Source organism: Zootoca vivipara, chromosome 11, assembly GCF_965207765.1.
Source record: "Zootoca vivipara chromosome 11, rZooViv2.hap1.1, whole genome shotgun sequence".
NCBI lineage: Eukaryota > Metazoa > Chordata > Lepidosauria > Squamata > Lacertidae > Zootoca > Zootoca vivipara.
The window spans coordinates 4,966,279-4,990,921 of NC_142594.1; the positions used below are offsets into that span (position 1 = coordinate 4,966,279).

At 42.1% G+C, this 24,643-nt stretch overlaps 1 protein-coding gene across 1 annotated transcript in view; it reads right to left on the reverse strand.

The window, feature by feature from the left end:
* Nucleotides 1–22,388, reverse strand: part of CDK13 (cyclin dependent kinase 13) — a 36,086-nt gene extending 13,698 nt beyond the window's left edge. Inside the window, exons 1-6 of the mRNA XM_035129942.3 lie at nt 19,926–22,388; nt 11,687–12,301; nt 9,885–10,055; nt 7,283–7,422; nt 5,665–5,835; nt 2,191–2,380 (exon numbers count right to left, since the gene is read on the reverse strand). Of these exons, the coding sequence (XP_034985833.3) occupies nt 2,191–2,380; nt 5,665–5,835; nt 7,283–7,422; nt 9,885–10,055; nt 11,687–12,301; nt 19,926–21,211 (2,573 nt within the window). The 5' untranslated portion in view covers nt 21,212–22,388. The remainder of the gene's footprint in view (nt 1–2,190; nt 2,381–5,664; nt 5,836–7,282; nt 7,423–9,884; nt 10,056–11,686; nt 12,302–19,925) is intronic.
* Between the last annotated feature and the right edge of the window lie 2,255 nt (nt 22,389–24,643).

The following is a 24,643-nucleotide window of genomic DNA, read 5'->3' on the forward strand; positions in this document are numbered from 1 at the left end:
CGCAAGACGAAATTAATTCGTTCCGCGAGTCGTTTTGTATTGCAAAAATTTCGTCTTGCGGTTTTCCAATTTAAACAAAGCAAAGCAAAAAAAATGCCAAAAAAATCGTCTTGCGAAGCACGGCCATAAAAAATTCGTTTTGCGAGTCAACAAAAAGATCGCAAAACGCTTTCGTCTTGCAAGTTTTTCATTGCGCGAGGCATTCGTCTTGCGAGGTACCACTGTACTCCATATCAGATTCCTTGCCCCAGATTTAATCCATATAAGCTACGTATCTTGTTTGAATACCCAAAGGTATCCATCCAACTTACCACTAAAATATTCATCTGCCAACAAAAAGCTTATCCACTACTGTCTTTCCAGATCCATTCTGCAGAAACTCAAGCTTAAAGACGAAACCACCTCATTTGAAATGCCTTACAGCTAATGATAATTACAAAATACCTAAAAACATAATCCTGCCAAGATTTCCTAGTCTTATAACAATTTCATTTTTATATACCCAATACAATTTAAAATGACCGAACATGGCAAGGCATTAACTTCATCTGCCAATACATAATACTGCAACAGTAAAATGTATTAGTCAGTAAAATGTATTAGATTAGTTGGGGAATAATTGACTTGATGGCAGCTATACAGTGAGTAAAGGGCTCCATTAATATTTTCAGTTTATTTTTGGTATATTGATTTCCTTGCCATTGTACATTTGTTTGTAAATTTTCCTGATGCATTATTAAGTATTGGCATCCAATGAAATTATTTTGCCATTATTAGGGCATTTTAAATTGCATTATACCAAGTGTATGAAGTGAAGTCAAAGGACAAATAAGCCTTTGAAAGATTCTGCTTTTAGGTATTTTGTAATTTTATATTTGCTTTTAAAGACCTTCAGCTCTCCAAATTAAAAGCCTATTCTCTTACAGACTTGAGCAGCAAGCCTTTCCAGGTGAACCAATTATTCAGTCTTTATATAAGCTTGATACCTGTTGGTATTCTAACAAGATTAGCAGTTGCATTTATTTATTTCATAAAATTTATACACTGTTTGACTGTAAAAAAAAAACAACCTCAAAGTGCTTTACCAAAAAGATAAAACAATCAAATTATCAATAAGAAAAACAACAATTTAACATTTTCAAAAAATAAAGTAACAATAGACTAAAACTCAGATTGACTTTCTAAACATTTAGGTAGGCTTGTCTAAACAAATATGTTTTTAGTAGGGGCCAAAAAGGCAACACTAAATGTAGATTAAACTATATGGATTAAACTATGAAGTTCATACAATTAAAAGTGCTATTAAAATGCAACAATGTTTCTTATAATAACCTGAGTCTAGACTGATTTGTTTGTTGTTAGGTGTCTTTGGAGAAAGTGTGTATTGTATTGTCTGAAGTAGCTCTCAGCAGCTTTAAAGAGAAGTGTATCACCATTGCAAATAAAATCCAATTCCAACATAAGCCATGGATTAGTAAAAATAAAAGTCTTGAAGCACCATCTGTCAGGGATGTTTTAGTTGCAATTCTTGAACCTGATGTTCCTTGGGGTCCCTTAAAACTCTATTATTCTATAATTCTACCTCGAAGACAAACACATTTATTATGACACTAGTTGACCCTCCCACACGAGGAGCCACCCTAGGTCAGCCCATGACCTATTTGGGCCCCTCCTCCCCCCACCCAGGGCTCCATTCGGGATAGTATTTAAAGGGCTGTAGAGCTGAGGCCTAGTCTGTAAAGTGGAGCCAAGGCCTAGTCTTTAGGCTGTAAAGTAGAGGCAAGGCCTAGTATGTTGGCCTTGGCTTGGGCTAGTATTTAAATGCGAGCCAAGGCCTCCGCCCTGTATCTCCATCCCTTGACCCCGGTCTGACTCTGTGGGTTGTCTGGTAATGGACGCCTTGGTGGTTTCAGTTGCTCGGTTGATGGCATCATTATTTGGCGCCGCCCTTCAGAGCTTTTGCTGGTGACAGTGCGTGATCTGCCTTTCTATTGGATGCTGCTGGAGTCTTCAGAGTTTCTGCTGGTGATGTATAATTTGCGCGCCACTTTTTTGTGTTTAATCATTATTTTAGGTGTGAAAGGTGTGCTTTTTTGGGGGGAAATTATGCCAGATCCCTCCCTGATGGGCAAGATTTATCAAGACATTTCTGCATTTCTAACATCTGTGTATACAAAACTGAATGAATACCTGTTGTTTAGTAAGATGTTGGAGCATTTAATATCTCTGTGCAAGAAATTCTTCTTGTGACAATAATCCAAGCCTTCCATCAACTGCCTCATGAATGATTTAATATGACTTTCATCAAAAAGAACCAAGCCAGATTCTAGGAGCCCCATCAGGTCATGATCCATATATTCAAACACAAGGTAAAAAGCACCTGTGGGGAAATTAAAAAAAAATCATGTTTAGTTTAATTTTTTAAGACAACTGTTGATTCCATGAACTAAAATGAAATTTCTTCAGTTCACTACTTTGACATATGTTGCCAAAATGAAGTAAAGTAAGCAAGCATATCTTTCCTAAACATATTTTTGGAGAGGGAGGGAATTTACAAACCTATTCAGGACACTATTCTACATTTCAAGTTGGAATACCATTCTTTACCTCTGCACCTATTTTCATGTGAGTTGGAAGAGAGAAATTGCAAAGATATATTGTATACAAAACTGTTATCTGCTTTGATAATGGGGATTACAAGCATAGATGTTAGAATGACACTCATTAAAAAATTCTACATTTTGAGTCTGATCCCACCTAAACTCCTGTACCCATTTCCAAGGGACCTAAGGTTTGATATCCTGGTTTCCCCCCCACAAAAAAAATGGTTAGAATAAATCACAGTTATCCAAGTTCACCCATCATAGAAAACTGGTTAGTTCTAAAGCAGAGGTTTTATCTCCTCATCACATATGCAAAAAGAAGAACGCAAAAGCTCATACAGGTCTTTTCCCACAATGCTAAGCTATCTTCTATTTCAACAAGGCCATATAATAAGCCATACTGAGGGCTCCATCAGCGTTGTGGTAAGATAAATTCTCTCTGAGATACTGGAAAACTGCTGCCAGTCAGTGTAGGCAATGCTGAGGTAGTTGAGTCAATGGTCTCTCTATAAGGCAGTTTCCTATGTTCCTAGATATTGTGTTGTATCTTTATAAGACACTTTCCATCTTGCTGGAAATGCAATGGGAAAGTGCAAAAACATTCCAAGGTCTAGTATTATTGCAAGTCAGCTAACATTCAAATGTACCTGTATTCTTTTTTTCCATTGTAAAACGAATTAAGAGCCAACCAATAAAAACATAGGGAGTTAAACTGAATATAAATCCCAAAAACCTTTTCTGAAAGATTGTTTCCCCCTCAAGAATCTCAATAGACGTTTGAAATGCTTCCACAACTATTTTACAGCGTGTATATAACCTCATGAACTCACTGCTTAAGGTTATCCAACTGCTAAAATAAAAGATGAAGCCATTTCATGATTACTGTACTTCGTCTAACTCTAGTCAGTTATATTCACAGTTCTACAGAATAAAAGCTGAAGAAATGCCTCTTAATGACCAGTCAGTTACATTGAATTCTCCAATCCCTAATAGACTTCCCATTGGTTCTGAGAGAGCCAAGTAAAGCAACTCATGTACAATGAGAACAGAGAAGGACCTCTGCAGTGAAGCATCCTCTGATAGCTGCATGACTGCTGCCAGTGAAACCTTCCAAGCTTCAGGCTTGCGCTAATATCGGCTTGCTAGCACTCAAACAAACAAAAAAGTTCATGAAGACTACATTTGATTCACAGGACAAAGACTGAAAATCCTTTCAAGAACAAATCTGCAGGATACGGTAACCTTTGCCTTTAGCCTTATGGTTTCACATGACTGCAAACTGATTAGACTAACGTGAATCCATACTTTTTTTTACTTTTTTAAGTCGTTATCTCTTCAATGCTTTCTGGATTGTGTTTTTGAAGCAGCTTTTTACCATTTTGTCAAATCTTTCATTAAAAAAATAGCTCAAGTACTACATATTTTCCCAACCTGAAAAAACTAATTGTTACATAGACAAAATAAAGTGTTTCCACTTAGCCTACTTTACCTAACCATTATCTGCACAAGAGGGGGTGGATACAGATAACCTCTTACCACAGCCCTGACCATTAAAAGCCATTGAAACTTTTCAGGTCAAATCACAAAGTCAAAGATTAAGAGATCAAATTTACCTAGTGCAACTCTCCACTGCAATCATCTGTCTGCCACATGCCACTCTAACTAAGATAGACTAGTGCGCCCTGAGCTAAGAGCAAGTGCACTGCAGACAGAGGATTGAATGCCAAAGAACTGACACAGCCAAGTTCTAGCCATATGCTTAAGGAAAATTCTCAGACAATTTCTCAACATCCCTCTAACTCCCAAAATGACAATCAAACAAGGAATCATTCCAAAGATTTACTAGACACAAGAATAGCTTTTTAAAACAAAAGAAGAACCAAAGTAATGATCTGAGTGAGTTCAGATCACAACTTGGCTAAAACGTTGACCCTACTTGCTAATACAGCCTTCTCCAACCATGTTTCCTCCGTGTGGTCTGGACTACACTTCCTATCAACCCCAGCCAGCAGGGTCAATGGCCAGAGATGACAGGAAGTGTAGTCCAAAACATCTGAAGGGCACCAAGTTGGAGAAAGCTGTTCTAATGGTATTTTCCCAAGAGGAAAGCAAATTGGCAGTGGAGCACAGAATGGGGGGAAGGGGAGGTATAGAAATGGGGGTTATAAAACAGGGCTACTAAAGTGGGTGCAGAATAGGAGGAAGTGGCTTCTTAATTGGGTGGAAGGTGCAAAGAGGGCTTAGTAGTTCCAATGTGTGTGAATATGCAAGAAGTTACCATGGGGTGGATGGTGTACAAGGAGGAGGAGACATGAATATGGGAGTGAAGATGCAAAGCTGGTGCAAAGTGGGCCTGCAGAACAGAAGAAAGAAGTGGCTTAAAAATAGCATTGGGAAGGTGAAAAGGGAGCTTAGGAGTTGTGTGGCGTCGGAAGGGGAAGCTCTAGTGGGTTAACATGGGGGATTACTTAAGTGAAAAAAGTTTCTACACCCCTTCAAAAATGACCCTTGGTGATTTTTGTTTAGTGTTGGGATTTTGTTTTGCCGCACATCCCAGAAGTTATTATATAGGGCTGCCATACGTCTGGGATTTCAAAGGCAGAATTGACGTCTGGGGGGATTTCCAAAAGGTGGTGCTTTGTCCTGGATCTTAAGAGAAGTCAACCGAAAAATCGCAACAACTTTCAGGGTGCCTTGATTTCTACTTTTTGAAATATGGCAACCCTATATTATAGTAATTGCATTACTTGTGATTTTGTTGTATTTGTAGGTATTCACTTTCCTAGAAATCTTTACAGATCAGAAAAGGGGGATAAATATATTTTAGCAAGGGATATATTTTTAAAATGCCAATTCAATGAGAAAAACTTAATAGTATATAGGATCCTATTATCTTGCTCATATTAATGTGGGCAAAGGCTTATAGCATGTCTTTTCTAAAGAAATCACGTTTACATATGAAGAAGTGTGCAAGTTACATTACAGCTCAATAAATGCTCATGCTACACTCAGATAAAGTGCATTAAAATCAGGACTGTTAACATAACAGTAGTCTACATACCTTTGTCTTTCTTAAAATCCAAAGCATCTTCCTTATCTGTTACTATTTCCTTCATGTTGATTATGCTTTGGTGAGTAAGTTGTCGAAGAATCTTAATTTCTCGAATAGCTGTAATTGGAAAGCCTTCCTTCTCATTATCCAACCGTACCTTCTTCAGTGCCACCATTTCCCCTATAAAATAATGTTTTTATTCTATAATGATGTAATTTCATTCAATTCAGAATTTCCTGTGGCTGTTTGTATAATGTGAGACTATCAGGTATCTTATAAAACTAAAACAGAAATTTACTGCATAGAAAATGAAAATTAGTATATTCAAGCAGTTTAAGTATGCAAATCTCTATGCAAATAAAACAAGTTAAAACTGCTTCTACTACCACAATGTCACTTTCTCATTTCCTCTTAACACGCATGACAGCAATCTCTGCTGCAAACCACTATGCAAGGCGTAACTCAGAGAAGATGTTCCACATATACTTTTCTGCATGGACGTGGTCACCCAAATCCCATTTCAAAAACTATTTCATTTTGCCCACTTAACTTGATCCAGCAGGTAGAAGAACTTGTTTGTGGCTATGGAGCACAAAGCCTATTACATAAGCTTAGAATGAAAGGTCTGTGCAAACATTATGGTGTAAATTCAAATTTCATCTCCAGATCACATGTGGTCCATCAACTCCAGCATTTTCCAACTCCATAGCAGGGTAGCAATACATTTATTCCACAATTATCAGAGATTGGGAGACACCCAATGTTCGTGTGGGAATGTCACCTCACATATTAATATTTCCCCTTACTCTATTCATCCCTTTATCCCAACCCCAGCTGCGCTTCAGAGAACATTTGGATACAACTGGATGTCACACATTTGTTTTAGCACTAGTATTATTTACCCAATTTTCTATTCCTCCTCTGTCTCAATAAGCACTCTAAGTTCATAACTGACCCTTTTCCTATTCAATACTTCTGCATTGAATATTTGCACTTGGGTGCCACAGTCTGATGGCGCACATGCTCAATTCCACACATTTTACTATATTTATGGACTAAGCTGCACACTGAAAGAAGTGTGAAGAGTCACAGCTTCTTGAGCTTTCCTTAAGGGCTTGTAGCCTAAACACACAATCATCTCAAGTACTGTCTTGCAGCTGTGGAGAATTATTGCATAATATGTGCTCAGGAACTTGACACAAAACATGCTGTGGTGATCACACTCAAAGTCAGCTATTTCTACAGGTGAAACTCGGAAAATTAGAATATCGTCAAAAAGTGCATTTATTTCATTAATGCAACTTATTATTTTTTATTTTTCTTTTAATTGTTACAAATGCTTTCTTTTGGAAATTCCACAGTAATAAAACAAATAGTTACAATAATACAAAAATAAACATCGCTATTACATTTCATTAATTACATTCCATTTATAACTGACCCGCCTAATGATAAATAATTACAATTACAACAAATAAAGGCTTGACATATCTTGCTTTGCATGTCATGCATCTATCTCATATATTGGTTTCACCTCTTAAGTTGCATTACTGAAAAAAATGCACTTTTCAACAATATTCTAATTTTCCGAGTTTCACCTGTATGTGAATTGATTTTGAAAGCTTACCTGTATCTTTATCTCTTGCTTTGTAAACTTGCCCGTAAGTTCCTTCTCCAATAATGCCAATGATATCAAATTTATCAACACAGCGTTTCCCCCAGTCAATTTCTTTTTGCTTTGTTTCACCATGGCGTGGTCCACATATCCTAGCAGACAGTAAAATGCAATTTGAGTGCATTTTCATTTCTATATATAAAAATGTAGGCATTGCGCGCGCAGAGGTCACAGCCTTTCTCTGTAACTGCTGAACCGTAATGTAACAAATTTGGCAACAATGTTCCATGCACATCAGGGAGGGATCTAGCATAATAAAAATTCCAAAAAACCACACCTTTCACACCTAAAATAATGATTAAACACACAAAAAAGTGGCACCCAAATTAGACGTCACCACCAGAAGCTCTGAAGACTCCAGCAGCATCCAATAGAAAGGCAGATTGCACGCTGCTGCCTCCAAAGCTGTGGCGCCAGATGACATCACAAAATTCCACAGCAACCAACTGAAAACAGTCCTTTTGCAGCAACAAAGCCCAGCTTTTTCAATAGGCCGCAGCATTGCCAAGTAGGGGAAAACAAACAGAATAGGGCCTTTCACAACCGGGGGGTGGGAGGGGCCCACAGGGATGAGGCACAAAAAAGGGAGGAGGGAAACACATAGCCATTGGGGGGGGGCCCTGAGTCAGCCAAAGCAGTGGGGTGGTGGTGGATTGGAACAGGGAAAACTGAGTAGGCCACAGCATTGCCCAGCAGGGAAAAATGAGTAGGCCTCACCATTGCCCAGTAGGCCACAGGAAAAACAAACAGAAAAAAGGCCTTTCACAGGGTGGGGGAATCACAGGGATGAGGCACAACAAAGGGAGGAGGGAAACACATAGCCATGGGGAGGTAGGACCCTGAGTTAGCCAAAGCAGTGGGGGGTGGGGACATTTTCAGGAACACGTGTGGGTAGGGGAGTCTTATTTTTGAAACTTATAGTAGGGGAGTCAGGGTTGGGACAGGGCAGGTGAGGGGACTCTAAAGGGAGACTCTGAAGGTCCATTTAACAGGAAAAGGTCCATTTAACACAAAAACCTACAGCAACGCGTGGCCGGGCCAGCTAGTATCTATATAATAATATTGTATAGATGTGTTTTGGGTTTTTAAAAAAGATTTTACTGATTGTGTTTTTGTAATCAGTTTTAGTATTTCTATTATGTTTATAAATCACTTTGAGCCATTTCCATGAGTAATATGTATAATAATAAAAAAGAAAATATTAATAAAATTCTCCTGAGAGTACCTACTCTTTTGTTCATACTATGACTTCAGCATTTATTTTCAGTCTAAACAAATGCTGCCATTAACCACAACTGTCATTTGCAATTTCTTGTAAACCCCTATGACTGTTCCATGCATCCCTGGAGGTGTTGGTTTGCATTTACTGCTGATATTGAGCAGATTTTCAAAAACATTCCAATACAAAACAAAGATTATCTGTTCTCTGGAAAAACTAAAACAAAAAACACCTCAGGATGCAATATATTTCTTTCCGTAGAAAAATGGAGAAATGAAAGGACATATAATCTCAACCTGTACCAATCAAATGCAGGTGTGGGTGGGTGTTTTAAATCCCAATATGACTTGTTAAATTGTTTCATTACCTATTTCAGATATTTCACTTTTTATTCCTACATGCAGGTCCTGCTATCCATCTGCTTGTTTTCCTCAAATTTACTTGTCCAAATACAAAGAATTGAGCCCAAGCCTCACTACACAGATGGCTCATTCAGATATCCAAACAGCCAGAGTTTGTCTACTTCCTTACTTGTTCATGCTTTGCTGGTCAGCAGCTGCCATTTTCAGACGGAAACCATGGAGAGGTTGGGGGGGTAGAGATTGGACAAATCAGGGAGCAGGTGAGATGGGACAAATCAGCTGTTCCTTTGCCTCTCTTTTGCCAGTTGGTTGCAGCCATTTTAGGAAGAAACCATGGCAGGAGAGGGGAAGAGACATTACAGATGTTCACATAGGAATCAATGGAAATTGTGGGATTGTTATGCAAATGCTTGCCTAACAAACAATTTCCAGGAAATGCACTGAGTTCAGGTAAGCAGGACCTGCATGTATTTCACACTCCTTGTTACTCAGAAATTAGACACTATAATAAATTTACTGGACGAAGTAAACCATGCTATAATCTGTTATTTCAGCAAACCACTCAAAACACTTATGATATGGGTTTGATGAGGCATATTGAAGATTAAATATATGTTTAAGGCATATATTTCTGCCTATAGATCTAGGTGCAAAATGGTGATAAAGCTTTGTTATATCAGTATAATGAAATAGCAGCACACAACTGTAGAAATGAAAGAAGGCTGTTCCATTAGCTGTGTTTACAATCTGCCAGTGTAAAAGTACATGCAATCACAGTTATGCTAACCTACTTCAGTTTTAGCTCCTTTTACTTCCTAAAACGGGTAAAATATTAAAAAGCAGCCTTAACAGAATCCTACTATGTGTAAGCTACCAGCATTTCTTATATTCAATAGCTCAAAGAGAGATTTTAAAGTGATAGCCTATGGAAGTTAAATACATGTATTATAGAAAAAGAAGAACTTGCACATACTTCGGTCTCTTTTTAAGATGTAGCTGCACTGGTGTTTTTTTCTCTTCCGGACTTCTGGATAAATCATCTCCTCCAGGCAACTCAGGTGGCAGTGGCAGATCTTCAAGCAAGTGACGCAATTTCTTCTCCACTTCTTTTTTAACAGCTTTCACAGAAATGCTCCCTTGAAAACTAGAGAAATATAGACAAACCTTTGGTAGCTTCCTATTTCAAAATCTGATGTCAGAATTCTAAGTCAGTTTTCCATTGTACAGCCTTCTCTAGATTTACATTTTGAAGAGTATTAATTTTGAATATGTGAAGGTACAAGCAACTGGAAATCAAATTTGCAAATATGTTAATATTAATAATCTAATAATAATATTAATATTAGACTAGAATTGAGGATAGAGCATTCGCCTAATCATTCAGAAATTTAAATAACAGGCATTTTTCAACACAACTCTGACATATAGGGAGCTCCAGCTAATTTGGGTATTATCTGTTACATGTTCACCTGACAGTATATTATTTTTTCTGAAACTTATTTGGCTATTACACTCCCTACAGCAGGGGTTTAATTAGACCTGTGAGGCCATTTCTACCAAGCCATGCCCACCCACCCTTCAGCCAATGCCATATAGGACATCAGGTATGAGTAGGTAAGGACAGGACTTAGCCAAAATGATGTTTACAGATGCTGCTGATCACCTGGTGTACAGTGTCTGCAAAAACCTTTTCAAACATCAGGACATGGTAACACTCTGAGAGGACTTCTGAAGACCCCTGCAGGCTGGAAAGGTTCCTCAGCCCTGCCCCATAGCATATGAGAACCAATTTCTTCAGTGTCTACCTAAATGTTGTACCAGTATATAGGACAGATTAAAATTGGTTGTTATGGAGAGTTCTCAAACAAACTTCCAGTGTGAAGATCCTTGGTTTTTTTCCATGTCTCCCTTATTAGTTTAATTTTTAAAAAATAAGTGGATTTAAAAATGGACCCAGTGAGGGGGGAATTGAGGAAGTCTACAATGATAAGTAAAAATGAAAGAGTTGTTGTAATTTATATTTCTTTTTTATGTCTTCTTTTTGTTTTTTGTCTTTGTGTTTTTGTGTTTTTTGTATTTTGTATTGTTTTAAAATGAATAAATATTATTTTTTTAAAAAATGAATTATAGCAGGTGGGAAGAAACAAGATTTGTGATGGTGAATTCCTTCAAGCTGTGATCCTATGCACACTTATATGTACTAAGCCCCACAGAATTAAACAGGAATGTGCTTGTGCATAGGACATGTAAACCTCTCTCGGAAGTGGGGGCTACCAAAAAAAAAAAGAGCAGTCAGAGTATGGGTTGAAAGAGAGGCGGAAAGGCATATGAGATAAACTTCACTGATTTCAGTTCACTGATTAGGTAACAGGTGGGAGGTGCTGAAAAAGAGTTGCACGAACTGGAGTTTACTGGCTGAAACATTGGCTATAGGCTTCTAGTAATATTATGATACAGGTCCACACAATGAGAAAGAGATAAAAATCTTTTAAGACTGTAGGTCATTTAATATACTAAGACTGCTATCTGGTCTGTGGATATCAAGAAAAAGTCCTTAACATGGTTAAGGAATATTTTGTCTACAACACCTACAACATACCTGGAGTTGCAATAATCAGATTCTCAGGTTATTTCCCTCTTACATACGGTTTATCAAGCATTATTCATACCTTAAACAATGGTACGTAGCATCATCTTTTTAAAAAAACACCCAAACAATTTGCAGGTGGAAATTGGTATGTCTTAAGAGAGAAAGTTAAGTATTTTACAACTCACCTATCTGTATCTTTATCTTCAGGCAGCATAGGTGGAAGAGGCAGGGGTGGCAGCGTGGAGGTTATTAGTGAAACACTGCGATCCTTTTCCTTAGGTGCTACACTTGGTGGGTGGGGCTTGCTTTTCTCTTTCACTGAAGCAGGTTGCAATGGTGGCTTAACAAGAGTTGCTTTACTCTCTTTCACCACCAAAACTTTTTGCTTAGCAGCTTTCTCTACAGTCAAATTGTTTTCCCCCTTTGTTTCCTGAACAGGGACTTTAGCCTTTGCCTTATCATTTTTCAAGATTGCACCACCTGAAGGGGAAGGTATGTGTTCAGTTTTTATCTTCTTTAGTTCCTTCACATTGTTCGCTTGAGGAATGGTCAACCCAGTGTTTTCAGAGCTTCCCTTCGTAGGTGTAGATGTGTTTGAAGCTTTTGCATTGGCCTTGGCTGCCTCTGCTGCTCTAGCTTTTTTGTTCTTATTCAACTCAGCAGCCAAGCTACTTTTTAGAGTCAGAGTACTAGGAGAAATACTTGACTGCCGACTTCTGGATCTTGATATTCTGTGCCGACTGCGAGATCTTGAGCGCCTTGATGAATAAGGGCTTCTGCTTCTGGATTTTGCTGATCTTCTGTTTAGAAGAGTAAATATTTAGTCAGTTCCCGTTTTTATACTCCACCATCTTTCTCTTTACCGAACCGCTTTTACAACCATTTCATTAGTATGTTTGCAAGGTAACTGGCTTCTTGGTTAGAACCCTTTAGCAACAGCAGGAAATAATGTGATATATTTTACAACAGAGTTTTCCATCTCTGTTGTAGGCATTGTAAACTTGACTGAACACATAAATCAGCTCCACTCTTCATTTTGAGATCAGTGAGGTCAGGATTTAATCCAAGAAAGCTTTAGAATTATTTTTAGTACTAACAGTTTTGACTTTTACTACACCAGTAAGAGAACTTCTATAACATTTTCTCTCAGGCACATAAGGTAAAAGCACTTAAAAACTTTTGAATAGGAAATACTTGGGGGTACAAATAGGAAGAGTGGTTCAAAGCAAATCAGGCTATTTAAATTTTTGTGTTAAACCAATCTACTGTGACTTATGTCATCCTTACTACAATTCCTATCAGCCCCAAACACCAAGGCTAAGGTTGGAGAAGGCTGACTTAACACTTAAATGTACTTAGAGAATGAACATTAATATTACATAGTTAAGTATTAAGCTATATATACACTGAGTGCCTTAAGATAACAATACATTCAGCTACAAATGTGCATGAAAATTTCACCTGTCAACACTAGTCTGGCTTGGAAAAAATAATTCCAACCAAAGGAACAAAGCAATAAAGAAGTATTTCACAGTGTTTCTCTCACATTTATTTTCAGGAGACCTTTTATGCAAGATGCCACTGAGCAGTATTACCAGTCCTGTATAGGGAAGTTTTAATCTAAAGCAGGCATCCCCAAACTTCGGCCCTCCAGATATTTTGGACTACAATTCCCATCTTCCCAGACCACTGGTTCTGTTAGCTAGGGATGATGGGAGTTGTAGGCCAAAACATCTGGAGGGCCGCAGTTTGGGGATGCCTGCTCTAAAGGATCAATATCATATGGCTGACAGGTGGGCAGGGCCACCCAGCTACCAAACTCACAGCTTTGCTGCTTCCAAAAGCACTTCTCCTTTAAGAGTCCAGCATACAGGATCTTTCCAAAGATCAGGAGAACAGCAACTGCTTGCTGTTTGGAAAGAATTGCCTGCATGTGGGACTCTGCTGTGGGCAGCAGATCTTTCCAAAGACAGGTGTTTATCTCCTCCTCTCTCAATCACCTGACTGGGAGGGGAGAAAAACAGCTACTTTTTAGAAGATCAGCTGTAGGCAGGAGCCTCATGCTCATATATATAAGTGATATACTATCACCTCTAATTATTTACATATTATTTTATGTTGTTAGCTTACTGATATTTATTAACATAAATTAAAAATAAATGAATAAATTATTCAGCTTTATAACTGGAGGTCCAATTGGAATCAGTATCAAAAACCTTAAAATCACTAACTGGAACCTCTCCTGGCTATTGTTCTGATAACTTCCAAATTAAACTACAGCCATTTATTGGATTTCTGCTCACTTGAAAATCTACTTCAGTTACCCCCAAACATTGCTGTTAGCCTAAGCTAGTCAGGCCACTGACAGCATACCTGCTGGTTCTCCAACAGCTTCGCTAGCTGCTGGTTTATTTCTGAAACAATTCAAAATGCACCAGTGTCTTGCCCTTCGAATCCTATATAGCTTGAGACATGGGGATCTGAAGAAGGACCATCTTCTCCCACATGAAGCTATCATACACTAATATTTTCTGAGGTCCTTCTCTGGGTGCCCCAAGTTTAGTATGTTAGGAAAGTGCAGACCTTCTCAGCTGTGGCACCCTGTGTTTGGAATATTCCTTCTGAAGGAACTGTTTTTCCTATAGGCATTCTGAATATCTGGCTGAGTGTGGCTTTATCTGCTGTTGTGCTTTTGGGTTGCTTTACTGTAAAAGTTTTACTACTTTACTGTAGTTTGATTCTATAGTATTTATTTATTTCTCAGCTGCCTTTAAAGCATGTGTACTGAAGAGCAACATAAAAATAACTTAAATACCCACCCACTCAGTTTTGACAAAGTTTAAGAAAGATGCAAATTCACACTGATTTACTGAACTTCTGGTTCAACTTAAATCTAATTTCCTTCTCCATGGTACTGCTGGCAGTATTGTTATCAGATATACTATTGTGTAATTTAGTGCTGCATTATCTGTAATATGGTGCAATGCAACCACTGAAATAATTATTTACCGTAGCATGGGGATGGGGGGGGGGGAATTCAGGCACATAAAACTCAAAGTGAGCACATTTTAACACCATTTTCAGTTCCTATCCTGCATACCTTGAATAGCTCAAGGGAAATCACCAAACCCCCTTACTGCAATTACTACTTTTCAAAGCTTCAACACATTTATTGAACATATACTCAACTGATCTGAAACTACCCACTGAAAATTAAGTAACTATTTGACTTTTCTTTGCTTACTTTGAGTTTTTTATGTTCTAAAATATGAGTAATTCCAATATCATGCAAGTTCGCAATCCCAGAGGAACCCAAGTATTTTGGACTATTTATGTCAGGAATACAACTGGTTCCAAGTAGGAAATTGTATTTGGCCAATGGAATGGATCTAAAACTGGCCCACCCTTTGTGAGCAATTTTGACAGGTGAGTGGAGCCACACATCTGGCAATCATCGGACATATGCCATCATTTCAAAGTGCCCCCAAGCACCCTCTAGATCAGGCATCCCCAAACTGCGGCCCTCCAGATGTTTTGGCCTACAACTCCCATGATCCCTAGCTAACAGAACCAGTGGTCGGGGAAGATGGGAATTGTAGTCCAAAACATCTGGAGGGCCGAAGTTTGGGGATGCCTGCTCTAGATTCTTCCTCTTTCTGACTTTGGCTTTAAATAAAACCGTGACTGCAAAGGAACATCAAGCACCTTGCATCTGAAAGCAAACTCCAAACATGACAGGGATACTGCACAAAGGAACTGATCGGGTGTTTAAATTCAGCATTGAAAGCTTCTGATAAGATAGTCTGCAACCATGATCTCTGAAGTGGAATCAATCCTAGTGGGACTTGTATTTGGCACCCAATCTAAAAGGTGCTGAGTGCAAGCCCCACTTGCAGAGCAACAATCAGGAGTGCACTGTAATGTTGATTGTTCCCTTGCAGTCATGGCTAACTACCTCACACCTAACATTGCATAATGCCAGGTGTGGAGCAGAGGACCCATGGTCTGGAGGTTCACCACCTGTGATTTATCTGGAGATTAAGAAGTGTGTGCTACATTTTTCCTCCAGCACTAGAAACCTGTAAATTTCACATGTGAAAGGAAGGGGCACTGACACACAAGAGAGAAAGAAAACCACTAAAGGTATAGAAATGACCATGATCCATTTTTAGCTATAGTTCCAGGGGTTGGGGATGGGTGAGGAATAAAAGTAAGTTTAGTTACACTTTTCAATACAAACATTTTGTTGAAAAGAATAATATGGGAAAATTCAATGCTATCTTGAAGACTTGGAGAATCTTCTTAACTTTACACGCCTTACAGCAAGAGTTGCAAAGTATGCTGGCTAGGATAGTACTGTACTATTGGAGCCATATTAGGACACTAACCCAACTTTCTATCAGTGTATACCAACCATGCCAAGTCTATTGTATAATTTACTACATATTTATCGATTTTATCCAAGCCTTCCTCTCGAAGGAGTCCAAGGTAGCCAACCAACTCAGCAAAATTAAAAACATTCACAATAAAATTTAAAAGCTATGCACATTCTCCGTCTATCATGGCAATAACTGCAATCTCCACAGAATGGCTCAGTCCCTGCTTCTGCCCAGCAGCCAGGCATTTTCTGACATTGTAACAGTTGTCAGCAAGCGGATTCTTGCTTGTGTGTACTAGGCTTTGCTACTTGTGAACTGTAACCATTAAGCTGTGACCTGCCTTTTTCTCCAGTGAATTTTCTTATTCCTTCACATGCACACAAGCTCCATTCCAGGCCCCAAAGTTTTGTACTTAGATAATGACTTGCAATTCTATTCTATAACTATCTACTCTGGAAAAATAAACCTCATCTATTGCCACCCTCCCTCAGAAACACAATAAAAGCTTTGGTTTATCACCTCTGGTTTGACAAGAATAATTACCAAAACGTTAAAGTCAATTACTACAAACAGGAGTTTCATCTGATACTCTCTTCCATTAGTATTTATCATGACAAAATATTGAGGGGGCAGGGAGAGAGAAAGCATGTGTGTGAGTGTGTGATCACATGCACCTACATTTTAAATTACTAGCTCCTAATTGATATACGGTAACCCTCTCTTGGTGGAGGAAGTAGGGTTTAAGAGGCAAAGAGGGATTTGCAACAAAAAACCTTGAAAGTTGTCATCCATGCAGTTGCCCTACTGGCAAGCCCAACCTAATCAGTGTGGAATAGGCTTGATGCCATAAATAACTACTGTATGCATTACAGACACCTACTGCTGTAGCTCTTGCTGAATTCCACCCATCCACAATGTAAAAAACCAATTGTAACACAGGGGTGGGGAACCTCTGATCCACAGACCAATCATAGTGCAATTTTGCCATGAGGCCATTTTCCTAAAACCACACCCACCCATCAACTGATGTCACTCTGGAGGACCCTAATCTATTTCCATTTGAAAGTGGGGTGCAACTCAGCTTGTTGAGATAAGGGTTCTGCATATGGTTAAATAGATAAAGTAGGAGACCTCCAACTTCCTAAACCGTCTGTCCTTTAAACTGTGCTGACCACCCTTCCTTTGAAGTAGAATCCTCAGGTTGCATCTCTCTCACTTCTGCCTCCTCCTCTCACTTCTCCCTTGGACCTGGAGATGAGACATCATCTTGGATCTATCTCCTGACAACAAAGGAACCAGCATGGCTTTCTTGGCTCTCCAACTTGTTACATTAGGTAGATCCAAAGATCTCTTTCCTACTAACATACGGTATGTATTTTCCAATAATAAACATGACATAAAGGACTACAATCGGTAGGAGAAGGGGGGGGGGAGTGTCTTCCCTTGAACAAGAAGAGCTTCCACTAACACAATGCCACCACAGAACACTTTTGAAAACTGATTTGAAAGCTATGAACAGAAGTTCTGTGAACCAGCGTCTTAATTGGTGCTAAAATGAGTTAAATGATTCTCTGTATAAAACAGGAGTATAGACTACTGAAAATGTTGACTTCAATTAAGCAGTCGTGTATACAGTATATAGGCGACTCTCCATTTACACAAGGGTTACATTCTGAACCCCTGTGTGCATACCCAAAAGGTCACCTGTTTCAGCTCAGTTGATGGGCTGGGAAGATCCTTTCCCCGTTCCCACCTGTCAGCTGTGTGAGAGCCTGTCCCTCTGGCCTGCAAACATGAAGTGACAGCTCAACTGTCACAGCAGAGGGGCAGGAAAGGCTCTTCCCCACCCATCAGCTGTGCTAGTGAGGCCATGTGGGTAAATGGGGAGCTGTCTGTACTGTAAAAGAGGAATTGAAATTTGTAGTAATGAGCTACAAAAACTGTTACAAAGACTACAATTCCAAAAACACTTACCTGGGAACAAGCCCCATTGAACTCAGTGGGGCTTGCTTTGCATATACAGTGGTACCTCGAATTACAAACGCCTCAGGTTACAAACGCTTCAGGTTACAAACTCCGCTGAACTGGAAGAGTTACCTCTAGTTGAGAACTTTGCCCCAGGATGAGAACAGAAATCGTGTGTTGGCGGTTGCAGCGGCAGCAAGAGGCCCCATTGGCGAAAGCACGCCTCTAGTTAAGAACAGTTTCAGGTTAAGAACGGACCTCCGGAACGAATTAAGTTCGTAACTAGAGGTACCACTGTACAAGTCTGCAAACAAAGTAGATGCAAGCCAATCCCCAAACCAAACAGTAGTCCTCCCTACTACAAGACTGATATATTGTTCATCTAAGTGAAACAGAGAGAGATCATGAAGTGCTTTTCAAGGGATAAGACAACAGTCATAACAGACAGGATTAGGTCAAAACCGGAGTAGCTACTGGCAGACATATGTTCCTAGAAAACCTATTGTCATGTTACCAAGCCCTTACCTCAACCCAAAAAGGTGGTGATGTAGAAAGCACTCCTGCTTTATGTATTGATATAGAAATCAAACAAAAACTGAGATGTTGAAAACTGAACAATAATCAAAACCTTATCTAAAGAATACATCCCAAGTCTTAAAACAATCTTTTCTATGAAGAGACAGTCTCAAATTTAACAACTTCAGCAGCCAAAAGCAACCAAGAATTCCATGCAGGTGAGTGAGCTGACTGGCTAAGAAAGCACAGAAAATTCTGTCTCTCCTGTCAGCCCATTTGGTTCCCATGGTCACTGCAAAAGGAAAACCCTTTCCTCTATCACTGGAACAGAAACAGGATAGCAGAGGAGATGTAGATCACTCAGTCCTTCCTCCACCAGTTCCCTTGGTAGAAGACAATTTTTATACTAGCCTATTAAGAAACTAGTTCCTTGGCAGCAAAGACAGAAACATAGGCTAATAACTTGCAGTCACATTGCACTGCAGATAACAGCCTGTTTTTACACTGTATAATATTTCAGGAAACACTATTGTAGTGTACTGAGAAATGCTACCAGTGAAATCCTACACATCAACTTCAAATAAGGCCCACTAAGTTCAATGTCACTTACAGTGGTACCTCGGTTTAAGTACACAATTGGTTCCAGAAGTCTGTACTTAACCTGAAGCAAACTTAACCTGAAGCGAACTTTCCCATTGAAAGTAATGGAAAGTGGATTAATCCATTCCAGGCGGGTCCACGGAGTACTTAAACTGAAAGTACTCAAACCGAAGCGTACTTAAACCGAGGTATGACTGTACTTCCAAAGAATTGTGCATAGGATTGCAGGCTACTTTGTTTAAACTGTAAAACATGTAGACGTGAATAGTTTTTAGCTCAAAACATCTTACGTTTTTCAAAATTTTCAGTTTGAAGTGATTTGGTTCTGAAAGTATTTTCACAATACTTTCAGTGTATGCTACCTGCACCACTCCAGCAGTAACTTTTTGTGACTACCCCCAACTTTTAGCACAATTTAGAAAGAGACCTGATTAGAAAATACCTAGTGTTGCTCCAAAAATAAGACACCGTCTTATATTTATTTTTCCTCAAAAAAAAACCACTGTGGCTTATTTTCAAGGGGGTGTCTTTTCCCCCCCTCCCTCCTCCTGCAGCAGCCAGCATTGCTGCTGAGCCTATCACTATGTCTTATTTTGGGGGTATGGCTTATATTCCTTGAAAGCTTAAAAATCCTGCTATGGCTTATTTTATGACTACAGTACGTCTTAAAATAGGGGAAACAGGGTATGGCACTTTCCTAAGACCCTAAAAGTTCCATCAAATTAAAGAAATGCTAATTTCGTGTGAAAATTCTGCATTCTCAAACCTGGTAATGGATTCAAGTAAAAGCTCACCAGCTGAGATGTATTTCCTACCATGGTCCCAACAACAGAAAGGAAAACGAAAGTGTTTACGTATTTAAAAGAGAATTCCCAGCCTATCCCTTTCAGGTCACACTTCTGAACGTTTCCGAAGGATCCCTCCCAACCATCCAATGTTCTGACAAGGTGGCTCTGCACCTTACCTGATGGCAGGGCTGTAGGGGCTGCGAGAGCGGCGCCAACTGCTGTACGGGCTGGGTGAAACATCCCCGCCACGCTCGTAGGAGCTGTGCCGGCTATAGCTGGGTGAGCGACGGCGATAAGGGCTGAGAGGAGAGCGGGGGCTGAGCGACTTGCGGCTCCGCTGGCTCTGCGAGGCCCTGTGGCTCGGCGGGCTGTCATCGCGGCAGGGGCTCGGCGAGGACCGCTGCCTCCTGTAGGCCTTCGGCTCGGCCTTGTCCTCCCGGTATGCCTTGGGTGTCTCCTTGTAAGCAGAAGGAGGCTCCTTGGCTGCTTTCGCCTGGCTTCGCGGGGCTTTGCTCTGCCGGTCCTTCCTGCTACTGCTGCTGCCGCCGCCGCCACTGCTGGGCGAGACAGCCGAGCCCTTCCTGCGGCCGTCGCTGCCGCCGCCGCTGCTGCTCCGGGGGCCCTCTCGGTCCTGGCCGCCGCTGTGGTTGTGGCGGCTACGGGACTTGGAGGAGGAAGAGGAGGAGGCCTCGGCTCCCCCTACCCGGGCAACCGCGGCCGCTGCCTCCGGGTGCTGCGGCGGCGGCGGCGCTTTGTCCTTGTCCTCCCCCCGCCGGCGGTGCTCCCGGTGGCGCTCCCGGGAGCGCCGGCCGCTGCTGCTGCGGCGCTCCCTCCGCGGCGGCCGCCGGGTGCCCCGCTCCGCCTCGGCGCGGCTCGAGCGCGGCTGGCTCCCCGCGCGTCCGCCCGAGGAGGAGCCCGGGCTCCCCGCGCCGCTCCCCGCCCCGGCCGTCCCGCCGCCCAGCGGCCCCTCCGACTGGGAGCTGACGTCGTCGTACTCCTCGGCCACCGCTTCCACCAGAGGCCCCAGGCCCGCCCCGCTCCCGCGCCGCTCCGACAGGCCCACCCCACCGCGCAACCGGGCGCGCCGCCGCTTGTGCCGGGACCCCAGGCGCCGCTTGCCCCGGGGCCGCTTCCGCTCCCCCCCTTCCCCGCAGCAGGAGGAGCCGGTGGCCGCCAGGAACAGTAGGGACTGCGGCGGCAGCGGCGGCTGCAGGAGCGAGGGCTGCTGTGGCGGCGGCAGCAGCGGGAACAGCAGCGGAGGGGCCGCCGCGGGAGACGCGGGCAGCGGCGTAGGCTGAGGAGGAGAAGGCTGAGGCGGCGGCTGAGCCGACGAGCCGCGCTTCCGCCGCCGGTGATGCAACCGCTTCTTCTCCGCCGCCGGCGACTCGGAGCCGCCCCAGCCCCGGACGCCGCTCCCGCCTCCGGACGAAGACGCAGCCGCTGCCTCCGAGGTGCTCGGCATCGGGACCGCTCCGGCGAACAGGACTCCGTCAAGGCGACGAGGACCAGGCAAGAGCAAGAGCCGCCATGGGCCGGCGCGGAGGCCCCTCGGATCCCGAGCGCGCCGGTCTCTTCACATGAGGCGCAGGCGCTCTGGCCGGGCGGCTGGCCGGGCCGCTCGCAGCCCAGCGGGCCTCCTCAGAAGCGTCCCCGGCGGCCTCCTCGCGATGCTAGTCGCCTGACGCGAACTCTCCGCATTCCCGGCTGGGCCCCGAGTGAGGCCTGGCGCGCCTCTACTCCTCTGACGGCGGCGCTTCTACCGCCGACAGTCTCCTCAGGCCGCCCCGCACCGGCGCGCCGGATCCCGCCGCTGCCGCCGCCCACGGCTCGTCGGTTCACGGCAGCGGCCTAAGCCGGAGGTGGCGGGGCAGAAGCGGTCGCCGAACGGTCCCCGTCGCCCGCTTTGCGCTTCTCTCTCTCCCTCACACTCCCACAGAAAGAGACAGAAGGGGAGACCGGCCCGACTGCGCGTGCGCCGTCGCTGAGGTAAAGACGGAGGCAGGCCTATCTGAAGGGCTCGGCTCGCTTCCCTCAGCACGGAGGGATCTCGCGAGGCTTTGCTCCGCTCCCCCTCCTCCCTTCCCCTACTGTACGGAACATCCGGTCGGCGGCTTCCTCGGCCGCATCCTGGATTCCCGAGGTCATAGGGAACAGCTCCCAATGAGAAACTTCCGGTCCCCTGTTGAAACTGGCAGCTCCTCCATATGCGGGGCAGGAGAGAGGGGGGGGGAAACGCAGGGTGTCCGAAAGCGCTCGAAGTTCTCTGGCTTTTTAGACGCTCGCTTCCGAGGCAGCTCAAATGAAGCGATGTAATTAGGTTTTTCTGACAGCCAGATGGGCGGGGTATAAATAATTTTCATTATTATTATTATTATTTATTCTTACTACTACTATTATTACACCTCTCTTTATTTTTTGGTCAGGAGAAAAAAAAGCAGTGGTTCGACATGAGGAGAAGATGCAGGGGTGGAAGGTTCCTCAGCTGTTGATTTTTCATTTTATTTAAAGGCACAGGGGATGTACCGGTAGTTTAAGAATGGCCCTCTCTGTTTATTCCCAGAAACCTTAATACAATACTTATTTCCAAATGCCTTAATACAATTGATGGATAAATATTGTTTTAATAAATATATGTCTGTAAATGCAACAAAATTTATATTGGATGTTTCTAGCTTATTTAAAACTTGATAAAGTGCTTAATCTATAACAGAAAGGTATAAAGTTTTAGTTACAGGTAGGTAGCCGTGTTGGTCTGAGTCGAAGCAAAATAAAAAAATTCCTTCAGTAGCACCTTAAAGACCAACTAAGTTTTTATTTTGGTATGAGCTTTCGTGTGCATGCACACTTCGTCAGATACATTGAAACAGAATCCACCAGACCCTTATGTATATTCAGGATATCTACAGGTTTACCACTCCCATCAGCTCATCACCCGTTCCCCACCCCACCCTCTGAATATACATAAGGGTCTGGTGGATTCTGTTTCAGTGTATCTGACGAAGTGTGCATGCACACGAAAGCTCATACCAAAATAAAAACTTAGTTGGTCTTTAAGGTGCTACTGAAGGAATTTTTTTAGAAAGGTATAAAGTTTTTGATAACTTTTAAGTTTCCAAACAAATATGGCTTTTTTCTTGCACCTTGTTACAATATCACATAAACAAGCTTCGTTATTTTATCTTCTATTTGCTGATTTTGTGTTACTCTTATTTAGTTTTGTCATGACTCAACTCCCCAACTCCACAGTCAGATTTTTTCTGATAGTGGAAGAGGGGTTTTCCAGATTTCTGCTCTTGCTACTGTTAATAAATAGGTTACCATTTCTTGAACTTTCCCCAGAAGTGATGCTTTTGTGACATCCAAATATTGTAACAATAGGATCCACAGAAAGGTCTTGACCAAGGATGTTATTTATTTGTTAACACTGACTGCCCAAATAACTTGATAATCAGATATTCCCAAATTATATGATAAGCGTTTGGACCTCTAAAAGGATACTTTTTGTTAAAGAACTCAGATAGCATCAGACCTGCTATCAGACATAACAACAACAACAAAACAAAAAACACGAACTAAAAATAGCTGGAGAAGCGTCGTTTGCTTTGTATGCAGAAGATCCCCTGTTCAAATCCTGGCATTGCAAGGTTGGGCTGGGAAAGAACCCTGTCTTAAAATCCTGGAGAACTACTGCCAATGTAAAGCTAAATGGACTAGATGTTATATAGGTATAGGTAAAGGGACCCCTTACCATTAGGTCCAGTCGTGACCAACTCTGGGGTTGCGGCGCTCATCTCACGTTATTGGCCGAGGGAGCCAGCGTACAGCTTCCAGGTCATGTGGTCAGCATGATAAAGCTGCTTCTGGTGAAACCAGAGCAGTGCATGGAAACGCCGTTTACCTTCCCACTTGGAGCGGTACCTATTTATCTTCTTGCACTTTGATGTGCTTTCGAACTGCTAGGTGGGCAGGAGCAGGGACCGAGCAACGGGAGCTCACCCTGTCGCAGGGATTCGAACCGCTGACCTTCTGATCAGAAGCCCTAGGAAAACTGCAACTGCTACATTTCTGCCTAATATGCTAATATGCAGCCTTTTAAAAGGGACAAAGGTTTATCCACTTGGTAGTCCTACAATCTATCAAAATCTATTCTAATAAATGCTTGGTGGTCCTTGTAGGCGTTCATGAAACCTTCACTTCACGGCTAGCAAACGTACAGGGTTACAACTAAATTCATCAATATTCTGATGACACGGAGCTCTGGTTCTCATTTACATCAGCAAGTGTGAAAGTGGGTGTACTGGACCAGTGTCTGGCCTTGATAATGGACTGGATGAGAGCCAATAAACTGAAGCTCAATCCAGATAACTGGTGCCCCCCCAGCTGTGCCACTATCTGGGCAGGGATAGCCTAATTTCCATTGTTTATGCTCTGGTAACCTCTAGGTTAGATTATTACAACACATTATACGTAGGGCTGCCTCTGAAGACAGTTTGGAAACTTCAGCTGATGCAGAATTCAGTGGGCAGGTTGCTCACTGGGACAAGATGTTCTGATTATATAACACTATTCCTGGCCAAACTGCACTGGATGCCAATCAGTTTACGGGCTTTAAATGGCTCAGGACTGCAATACTTCCAGGACTGCCTGTCTTTATATACACCAACCTGCGCCCTGCAATCAAAGTCTGAGGCCCTTCTTTGCGTTCTCCCTCCATGAGAGGCCTGGAAGGTGGCAACACAAGAACAGGCCTTTTCTGTGGTGGCTCCCCGTTTTTGGAATGCTCTCCCCAAGAAGGCTCACCTGGTGCTTCATTACATATCTTTAGGCACCATGCAAAAACAATCCTCTTCACCCAGGACTTTGGCTAATTAAACCATCTACAGTATATTTTTTT